The 10,220-nt window shown below is 33.2% G+C and overlaps 2 protein-coding genes across 2 annotated transcripts; one reads left to right on the top strand and one right to left on the bottom strand.

Moving 5' to 3' along the window:
* Positions 1 to 1,459: 1,459 nt before the first annotated feature.
* Positions 1,460 to 2,559, top strand: LOC120151640 (auxin-repressed 12.5 kDa protein-like). Its single transcript, XM_039164023.1, has 3 exons — positions 1,460 to 1,631; positions 1,731 to 1,899; positions 2,457 to 2,559. The coding sequence occupies exons 1-3, from the start codon at positions 1,520 to 1,522 to the stop codon at positions 2,494 to 2,496; spliced, it is 321 nt and encodes a 106-aa protein (XP_039019954.1). The 5' UTR covers positions 1,460 to 1,519; the 3' UTR covers positions 2,497 to 2,559.
* A 2,051-nt stretch (positions 2,560 to 4,610) lies between these two features.
* Positions 4,611 to 9,657, bottom strand: LOC120151644 (putative E3 ubiquitin-protein ligase RING1a). Its single transcript, XM_039164025.1, has 10 exons — positions 9,297 to 9,657; positions 9,150 to 9,192; positions 7,202 to 7,260; positions 6,775 to 6,856; positions 6,502 to 6,622; positions 6,371 to 6,412; positions 5,575 to 6,213; positions 5,245 to 5,352; positions 4,938 to 5,138; positions 4,611 to 4,805 (listed from the first exon to the last, which is right to left on the bottom strand). The coding sequence occupies exons 1-10, from the start codon at positions 9,424 to 9,426 to the stop codon at positions 4,752 to 4,754; spliced, it is 1,479 nt and encodes a 492-aa protein (XP_039019956.1). The 5' UTR covers positions 9,427 to 9,657; the 3' UTR covers positions 4,611 to 4,751.
* Positions 9,658 to 10,220: the final 563 nt, after the last annotated feature.

Below are 10,220 nucleotides of genomic sequence, written 5' to 3'. Positions count from 1 at the left end.
GTTCAAGATTCAGTGACGGAACAAAATGTTGAAAAATTTTGATAATTTTATTGAGAAATTGATTCAAACGTTATTGAGGAAAATGTGGAATTAATTGTTGGTTCGTAAATATGCAGACGTGCACGATGTGGGTAACGTGAATGTCTAAACCGACCTAACTATTTGTGGGTTTACGAATATTTTAACGCAAATGTGAGATATTTTCTCAAATAGAGAATATATTTTCAAAATTTGTTTTGGAATTAAAAGGATAAATATTAAAATGTTCATTTAACCAAAATTGTAAATTTGGAAATTGCTTAATTGTTTGATTCTCATTAATGCTTCATTAGGTCAAAAATTTACAATTGTTCACAATGTGAACTCCCTATAAATACCGTGTTAACCTATTAGGTTAAAAACAACTCAAAAACCAATTCAAATGAATTATTTTATCTAGTTTTTGGTGATAGGCGAAGACAATAAATAGTTAATGATCTCGACAGTTGTGCTACTGTGCGCTGGTCATCTTGTTGTTGTATCCTGGGAGACATACGACCAAAGATCTCTAACACCAAGGAGTAGCAAAAAATTTGTCTTAAGGAAACTGCGTAATTGCAAGTCTCAACTTATTTCTATTCATATATTTATGGGTTTCTATTCATATTATTTAATCGAATATTTTATATGTTATTTGTGTTTTTTATTCTTGATTTACGTACATGAATTTTACAGCGAGATCCTGTCGAGGAATTGAATGTTGTTTGTCGCGACTTGTATGAATCACCATAGAAGTAAATTGTGGATCTATAAAATATTTGATTTTTTTTTAATTTTTTTTCTTGAATTGTTATACATCTAACACAAAAATCTCACCGAATTCAAAAATTATATTTTATATTCTAATATAATATAATATAATATTCATAATTTTATTTTAATTCAATTAATTATAAGCTATATATATATATATATATATATATATATATATATATATATATATATATATATATATATATATATATATATATAAATTAAGGGTAAACTACTTATTTAGCGAGACAACTATTATTTTGGTTTTATTAGTCATTTGATTATTTTTTAAAATCATCATTGACGTTATATTTTAATTTTATTTTAGTCATATACTATTAAAAAACTAATAAAATTACTGACATGGTATTTTTATTATTTTTTCAATTATGACATGTAATTATCATATGATGACATGTCAACATCATCGTTAATTTTTTAATGATAGGTGATCAAAATGAAACTAAAACGTAATATCAATGATGGGTTTATAGAAAAATAATTGGATTACCGAAATAAAATCAAAATTATAGTTAGATTACACATAATTTACCCTGAAAGTAATGATTTCTGTCCAAATGTCAAAAGATTGGAAGCAACAAAATCAGTTGCATGGTACTAGGAATAGGAAAGAGATTTTTCAGCTAAATCATCCTCTATATAATGGACAAAATAAAGCCACCCAAAAGCACCATAAACATCATATATCATTCAAGGAGAAACAAAAATGGTACTGCTAGAGAAGCTGTGGGATGACGTAGTGGCCGGCCCTCAACCGGAGCGTGGCCTTGGCCGGCTTAGGAAGATCACCACCACCACTCAGCCCTCGTCGACCAAAGGTTAAAACGAAAACCTAAACAATTTTGGTTTTCATCGTTTGATGATATTAAGTCTAAGTTTTGTCACTCTTGGAATATTTATGAATCAATTTTCGTCAGATGAAGCTTCGAATCCTGGGACTCCGACGACACCGACGACGCCGGTGTCGGTGCGTAGGGAGAACGTGTGGAGGAGCGTGTTCAACCCGGGTAGCAACCTTGCTACCAAAGGTATCGGTGCTGAAGTCTTCGACAAGCCTCAACCAAACTCTCCTACTGTTTATGATTGGTCTGTAAAGATTCTTTATTTTTTCCATTTTTCCCAGCCATGTATAGGTAATTTCCGTGGCAGATCCATGCATTCAGTAATGATTTTAAAAATATTTTAAAATAAATATATATATTAATTACACAAAATTTATATATGAAGTGAACATAAATACAATTTTAATGTAAACATAATCAATAAAATAAATTATTAATTAAAAAATTAAATTTCAGGGTAGTTATCGTCACGTGTCATTCCCTTTTGATAACATAATTAAAATCTCATAAACGTTACGTTTTGATTTCATTTTGATTATTCGTGTTAAAAATTAACAAAATTATTACCGTGATAATTTTTTTTATTTTTTAAACGATAACATGAAATTATCTCTTGATGTAATGTCAATATTATCGTTAATTTTTTAACAACGACTGATAAAAATAAAACTAAAACGTAATATTAATGATGATTTTAAAAATATAAATGATTAAAATAAAATGATATTTGAATGACTAAATACATAGTAAAAACTAGTTGGATGAAAGTTCGATTTTGATGGGATCCTTTGTGATTGACAGGCTTTACAGTGGGGAGACCCGGAGCAAGCACCACCGCTGAAGGCGGCGGGAGAACCTCTAGAAGAAGGTTGCATTTCACTGAACCGAGTTTAGCAGTAAGATCCCGGCCGTGGACGGCGGCTGTTATATTAAATAAATGAATAAATGGAAGGGGTATTTTGAGTTGTTTTTAATTTAATGGAATTAATTAATTTTTATTTTGTGGTTAAGGATTGAATTATTGAGTTTTCATTTTTCAAATATCAGAAAATATCATAGCTGACTAGTAGTAAGTCCTTTTCTTTTATTTTTTTAGCTTTTTAAAATTAAACAAATTAATATTAGAATCGATTTCCGTTAATTTTTAAAGCTAGTAATAAAAAGGATAAAATATATAAATAGTCACTAAAGTTTAAGTAAGTTTTCGTTTTCTCCACTGAACTTTAAAAAGTTACAAATTTATCACTAATATTATCGATTTGTAACAAAATGGTCACTCCGCCATTTATCTCGTTAAAACCGATGACGTGATAACGTTAACAAAAACGTTAACAAATTACATTCTGTATTCGGATCATTCGGTTCGACAAAGTGTTTTCATGGCTTGTTTTCGTTCAATGTTTCTTATCTTGGTTACAGCTGTTTGTTCATTTTAAGCCAAAGGCCACCTCTCCCCTGGTTATTACTCACCCACCTGCCCACAAGCTTTATATATTGTTGAGGTTGGAGTCGCCGCTGCTATAAAGAACGAAACGCTCGTCGGAGCTTCGTTGGTGAGATTACATTTTCACGACTGTTTCGTTAATGTGAGTGCTCTTTGTTTTCTTTCTTTCTAGAAATACTCTTGAACAGTAATGTCAAATGCGTTTTTGGACACAAGTCTGAGTAACATAGTGTTCGATATTTTCGTTTATTTAAGTGTATGTGGATCCTCGTGGTGAATAGGGTAAGGGAGGATTACAATGGTAGTGGTGGGTATTTATAAAAGAACTGGAAATTTAAAATTATCGGGATAAATTAGATATAAATCATTATTTAAGGACTTATTTGATATTTTAGCAACAGTTTAGGGATAAAACTAAATATCAACCTTTTTATTAATATTGCCACATCATCAGTTTTAACGAGATTAATGGTGGAGTGATCATTTTGTTACAAATTGATAACGTTAGTGATCAATTTGTAACTTTTGAAAGTTTACTTATGTATGCGAAGAAGTCGTATAACTTTGAGTTAAATATGACATGACTGAGTATTTATCAAGTGGTGCCAATAGTTACTGAGAATATTATTTTTAAAGGTCTTGAATTCGAAAAGTTATATATATGTAGAATGCGTATATGTTGTCAATTAATTAAAAAAAATTCTGAACATATACTATCTTATAATCATCCTAAATTATTTTTAAAAAACGACATGTTCGTTAGTTAAAGAGTCGTTATTACATTTAATCAATTTAGAGTTTACAACAACGCTACAAAAGATTTTTATAAAATTATTAATTAAAATAAAAATACCAAAAATAAAAGTGATCTCCAATATAATTTATCCTACATAATTTTTCAGATTATTTTTTTTTTCATATTTCGAGTAACTCTCAGTGAAATTTTATTTCGTACAGTACTCTGCATACATATAAAATAAAATTGGGTAAACAATGCATTTAATTATCTATCTATTTTTGCGGTTTTATTTTGATTATTCAATTATTTTTTAAATTATTTTTAACATTATATTTTAATTTCGTTTGTCATACGATATTAAAAAATAAACATAATTACTAACGTTTCACTTTTTTTATAATTTTTTCAATGGTAATATAATATTATCTTATGACGACACATCAAGATCACCATTAATTTTTTTTAACCACGGTAACCGAAATAGAACAGTATGTATAATTTTGAAGAAAAAAATAGTTTAGTGACCAAAACAAAACCACAAAATAGGTGGGTGATTAAATACATAGTTTACCCAATAAAACTTTTTATTGCCTTTTTCTTCTTCTTAATTTCCTAATTAAGCCAATAGAATCCTATATTAAATTTCAACATACATATAAAATAAAATATATAAATGTTATTTAACAGGAAAATATTTTTTTATTAAATATCATTCAAATTTATCAAAATTTTTTATTTATACATATCGCTTCCAAAAATGCTTGCTAATACTTGCTCTACTACTCCTAAACTAAACTCCTTGTGTAACAGTTGAGACCAAATATATTTTTCAGATTCAATATATTTCTCCTATACGGTATGTCCATACTTGCATATGTGAAACATCTTGTGTTCTACTCTAACAAAGCTGGCACTAAACTTGACATTCTCCATCTGTATTCTCCCGTTTCTTCTGATATGCAAGAATCTGAAAAAGTTAACACGGATCAAATGTGTAAAATTCTGTAACCGATGTAGGGCGGCTTATGTATGCGCATGTGTTTGCGTACTTTTGCATGCAAACACAGTATCGACACTTACTCTGAGAGGAGGAGCTTACCAAATGACCATGACTGGTATTTTGTAGTCCGAGTCCCGCCAAAGTTTCTTCTTCTTTCAAAACTTGCAGCTTATCTCTGACTGATTCCGTAAAACCGGGCTTTGTGATAGTAAGGGTTGACATGTTGACAATTGAATATAACTCTTTTACAATGTAGATTTCGATCTCGCTGGCTTGCAAAGAAGTTTGCATAGCTACGTACTAGGTAAGAGGTCAATTAAGTATTAGTTTCCCGTTCGTCCGGTGTTTTGAAGTTTACGGACTGCTAGTAAATGAGCAATGAGGTTTTTGATGGATGAATAGTTACCTGGCAAAGATGTCTAACCAGCAAAGTAGGCCTGCAGCAGAGGTAAGGCCGTTGTAAATGGGGTATTCTTTGTTCATCAACCGATACAAGCATTAGGTGGATATCGAGCTGAAAGAAAGTAGAGAAAATCAGTAATCCAAAAATTTCAGCAAGTTCAAAATAACAATTTAAACCCAGTGATAATCCAGGATAACATTTGCACGGTGGTTAAATTGATATTTTGGACTTGATAAGTTGCGCAATTTGATTAATTGAACCAAAAAATGAAGTTGCTGATTCTTTACCATGACAGACTACCATATACGATCGCCACCGAAAATTCAACTTTACCTTATCATCTTTTTCCTCTAGGCTACGAAGACAATCCGCCAACTTAGAGAGGCGGCTGTTTCGAGTGTTCTTTCCATTTCCACTGCTCAAACCGCCATGTCTTGTGTGACTACGCATGCCGCCTGCTCCCCAATGAAGTCTTTCTGAGATGCCACTAAAGGAAGCATACAAGCCCAGTGGTTCTTTATAAACTTCAGAATCATTTTCATCACCACTCACACCGCCAGGTTCTGTGTAACTGCGGATGCTGCCTGCTCCCAACTGAACCCTTTCCGAGGCACCAAGTGCAGTAGATACACCCAAGGATTCTCTGTTCCCTTCAGAATCATTTTCGTCACCAACCCCATCTGCACTAGTAGCTGAAGAAGGTTGAGTAAACCGACCCTCCCATCTCTTCAATCTCTTTGGTATGACCTCAGTAAGATCCTCATCGGCCAAAGATGAACCTGTGCTTCCATTTTCGTTTGCATCCTCATTATTATCAGTAGACACTTGATGTTCAGAAGTTTGATATTTTCTCCTCCCTTGATAGCGACCGTTTGATCTCCTTATAGTTGCAGATGAAATGACTTTAACTGTCCGTTTCCTACCCATAACTTCTGATTGCCGGTGCAAAGTCTGGGCAATGGAAGCTTGGATCTGATGCAGATTATCTCAGTTTATTAATGTAACTAATTGATTTTATTTATTTTTAAGAAATGGAGTACAGGATAAATGAATGCATTTTGACTGCAAACAATACTTTAAATTAGCATATGGTTAAATGGACAAAGAAAACTAGGAATCTGGGCCTCACCTGCTTATTCCGAGCTTTCTCCTCCTCATGCAAAATGAATTCCTAAATCACAAAGTGATGAATTGTTGAGCTTCAATATTAGCAGAGAAAATCAGATTTCAATGCAGACTTAGAGATCAACCTAATTATACCTCTTCCTCGTGTTTGTCGATATCTGGATATAAGGCTGCAATGAGGGCATCATAGTTAGGATCATCTCTCAGAGACCGACGACTAGCACAATGAGTGCGGCAAGCAGGGCATTCATTGTTCCTGCCATTAGACTCGAGACACATTATCAAGAAGAAAAAGCATTTCAGATCACAAGTCACTCTTAAAATCCTAAACCAAACCAGGTCAGGAAAATCTATATCTGATCCACATTTCGGTGAACTAGTGAAGAGAATGGAATGGTTTGAACGTACCCCATCCGCATTGATTTGTCAATGCATTCTCTACAGAAGCGGTGTAAGCATTCCATTACGGTTCTTGTTTTGCGAATGATACCTTAGTTAAGAAAAAGAAATTGTTTTTTCTCAGCAAAAGTTGATGTTTATGTGCTATGCAGCACTATTATTTAAACAACAAAAAATGCAAAATTGAAGCATACTCCCTATTCTAATTGATTTCTTAGTATAAATTCATTCCATTTTTTCAGAAATGTTGTGCAATCTCATATCATGAACACCTTATGATATACATGCAAAGTGTTAAAAACAAAGTACAACCATGAGATGGTTATCTTACAAGATGAACTATAAGAGTTCAAAAAAGGGTTTCTAATAAGTCCATTACGACAAAAAAATGTAGCAAGCACCGCAAAATCAAACAAAAAAACCTCAAAGAACATACCCAGGCAGATTGGGCATTGTACTTCTTTGCGTATGTCGGATAATTTTATTACAACATAACTGCGATGAAACACAAGGGTAAAACAGTTAGCATACTGATATATAGGCCACCACACTATTTTGCCTTTCGTATTCAGTTATAACTGTAAAAACATTTTGCCAGGTATGGAACTTTAAATACACTGGACATTGGACAAATCGTAAAACAGGCTTCTCTTCAGAATTAACCCTTAAAAGTTAAATCAATAATTGTCCTTTAAACTAATTAAGTCATCCTTAAACCTGTTTAAGGTTTAACTTGAATTCTACTTCAGAGGCTATGTATTTAGAAAGTACTTAGACACGAGTCATAAACCACATGATTACTGCACCAGTACTACTGCTTGGCAAATTCAAATGATTATCAATGCAACCGGTTTAACTTGAATTCTACTTGAGAGGGAAATTTATGCATGCAATAATTAAACACGAGTCATAAACCACATGTTTACTGCACTATTGCAAGGCAAATTCAAATGATCATCAATGATCTTGTCAAAACTTCAAGCAATAAGGTACTGCAGAATCAAGGAGAACTATGGGGAAAAAGGGAGAAGAGTAGCATATAGAAAATAAAGGAAAACTATGGGGAAAAGGTGAGAACAGCATATAGAAAAATAATCCTTTCTCAAGTGAATCGTTACTTTTGAATAGAAACAGCTGCCTACTACAAAAATAAGCTAGAGGGAAGTCAATAATGTTATTCGAGCTCTTCATTTACTTTGGGGTACGTGGTACCTGTGTCTAACACATAGATATAGGGATAGGACTTCCAACTATCCTCTAAATACATGGAAAACATCGAAAATCTAACCATACCCGTATTGGGTATATATCTATATTCCACACTCACACCCAAATCCAAGTAACATCGGTATAGCTTTGTCAAAATCATCATCCAAGGATTAGGTTCTTACATCCAGTCTAACCAATTAAGGGTATTCCAGAATGAGGAGCTTTCAACAAGCACAATAAATTAAATAAAATTCGTCGACATTTGAAATTCAAAGACAGGCACTATCAAGAAGGTTAGTTTTTACCACTGTTATTCAAAAAGGATGCAAATATGAAAAGCTTATCAATGGGATAACTTGGACTTGGACAAGTGGATATCTTATGGTAAATCTGAGAAACTTCACCAACAATGACCTATACATGAGAACTTCCAACTATTTTAAGAAACAAATTGAATTCAACACTAAAGCATATTGGCTGGTGGCTATAGTTTAGAAATAATCGAGAGTATTCAATATATTGAACAATGACAGCATTTTGCCAAGATGACCAACAAAGAACCATCCTTGTAACATATTTGCAAATGTAAAGTCCTCTCCAGTGTATAGTATTATCATGCACTGATCATATAGACCAAGAGAAACGTGGGAGCCAAGCAGGGACAGATTGACCAAGAGTAAACAGACAACTAATTTAAAGCTGGTAAAGCCTACCTTTTCCTAACTAAATTAGAGCCTCCAAAGAGCCAAGCAGGGACAGATTGACCAAGAGTAAACAGACAACTAATTTAAAGCTGGTAAAGCCTACCTTTTCCTAACTAAATTAGAGCCTCCAAAGTCCTAAAGTTGGTCAACAACCCTTAAAATGCCTGATAATTACTAACGGAGAAGAAGTTCAAAGTCATGGAGAAACCAAAAACCCAGTCCTCATACATAGATAAATACACGAATGTAATTGCGCGGAGGAGCAAATCTAAGTCAGTTAGAGCTTAAGAATAACCATGTCGAGGAAGTATGAATGTCAGCAGCAAGTAAACCCAGAAAGGACTATGTCTGTGTTTCCTTCTAAAGAACAAAACCCGCCATTAACGCATTAAAGTTTAAACAGTTAAAAAAATAAAAGAATTAACGAACAAACCATAGCACATCCAAACAGTAGATAAAAAAGAAACTTACTCATCTTTATCTTCCTTACTAGGAGAAGGACTGCGATCAGATTCTGTTAGAAAAAAAAAACAAATCAATTCTACTTGAAAAAAAAAAAACTGGGTCGTACTCGTTATCGAAATTCGAAAACCACAAGAGTTGGTCAGGTGTACGTACCATCAGCAACAGCAGCATCCTCGGATTCCATGGGATCTGGTTCATGGCCGTCCACACTCTGATCCATAACCAAAAGATCGCCGTCCTCCGGCGTTGAAACGGCTTCGGGAGAACGCTTCTGAGCCGGCATTCCTTCCTTCTTCTTCTTTCAATTGGAAACGAGAGAAACGACAAGGGAAAGAACAATTCAAAGAGAAAAAAGGGACTGGAAACGGAATTGTTGGAGTAAAGAAGAAAAGGTTGAATAAAAACGGTGAAGAAACGATGAATCTGTGCTTGATTATTCTTCCCTTTGGCCTTTTGCTTTGGGATTTTTTTTTTTGGTTGTGTAATGTTTGACGAGCAGCGAACGGATGGGAAGAGAGAAAGAAAGGTTTATATGCTTGTAACTGATTTTATTACTATTTTATACTTTATTTATTAATTTTATAAATACGTACTTGCTTTGTATAATCATTGTATTCATACATGTATTTTATATTTGGAAAAACTATTTCAGATACTACTAAATTTTGCCAGTTAAGTCCTTAATACTACTTAACTTTTAATTTTATCAATAATGACATTAAATTCTTCTTTTACATTCAATTATGCCACCATGTCTTTAAGTCACTAACGAGACAATGATATGACTAACAGTTGTTGACGTATGATGCAACACCAAAACATTGTCGTTATGGTGCGGCTTTTCTGATGCTTAAAACGACATTGTTTTAGACACTAAACTTCTGGAATATATCAATTTTGCCATTGAACATTTGAACAAATTACTTTTTTAGCATTACACTTTCCAGTCGCTGCCAACAACCAATCATCACCTGTCGCCGGTCGTCTTTCGTTGCAAAATCAGTATCAAAATGTTCACATTTTACTCCTCATTATTCTCATATGATTAGGTTCCCATGAAATTCACTCAAAATCAAC

Source organism: Hibiscus syriacus, unplaced genomic scaffold (genome assembly GCF_006381635.1).
Source record: "Hibiscus syriacus cultivar Baekdansim isolate YM2019G1 unplaced genomic scaffold, ASM638163v2 tig00111064_pilon, whole genome shotgun sequence".
NCBI classification, from domain to species: domain Eukaryota; kingdom Viridiplantae; phylum Streptophyta; class Magnoliopsida; order Malvales; family Malvaceae; genus Hibiscus; species Hibiscus syriacus.
Note: the sequence above shows the minus strand (reverse complement) of the source record. Positions and strands in the feature narration are given on the sequence as shown.

Excerpts from the sequence above, each read along its gene's own strand:
- LOC120151640 (XM_039164023.1), top strand. The coding sequence starts at position 1,520 with ATGGTACTGCTAGAGAAGCTGTGGGATGACGTAGTGGCCGGCCCTCAA. Across the intron at positions 1,632-1,730 it reads TCAGCCCTCGTCGACCAAAG|ATGAAGCTTCGAATCCTGGG; the intron begins GTTAAAACGAAA and ends AATTTTCGTCAG. Across the intron at positions 1,900-2,456 it reads TCTCCTACTGTTTATGATTG|GCTTTACAGTGGGGAGACCC; the intron begins GTCTGTAAAGAT and ends TGTGATTGACAG.
- LOC120151644 (XM_039164025.1), bottom strand. The coding sequence starts at position 9,426 with ATGCCGGCTCAGAAGCGTTCTCCCGAAGCCGTTTCAACGCCGGAGGAC. Across the intron at positions 6,857-7,201 it reads ACAATGCCCAATCTGCCTGG|GTATCATTCGCAAAACAAGA; the intron begins GTATGTTCTTTG and ends TTCTTAACTAAG. Across the intron at positions 5,353-5,574 it reads TAGAGGAAAAAGATGATAAG|CTCGATATCCACCTAATGCT; the intron begins GTAAAGTTGAAT and ends ACTTTCTTTCAG.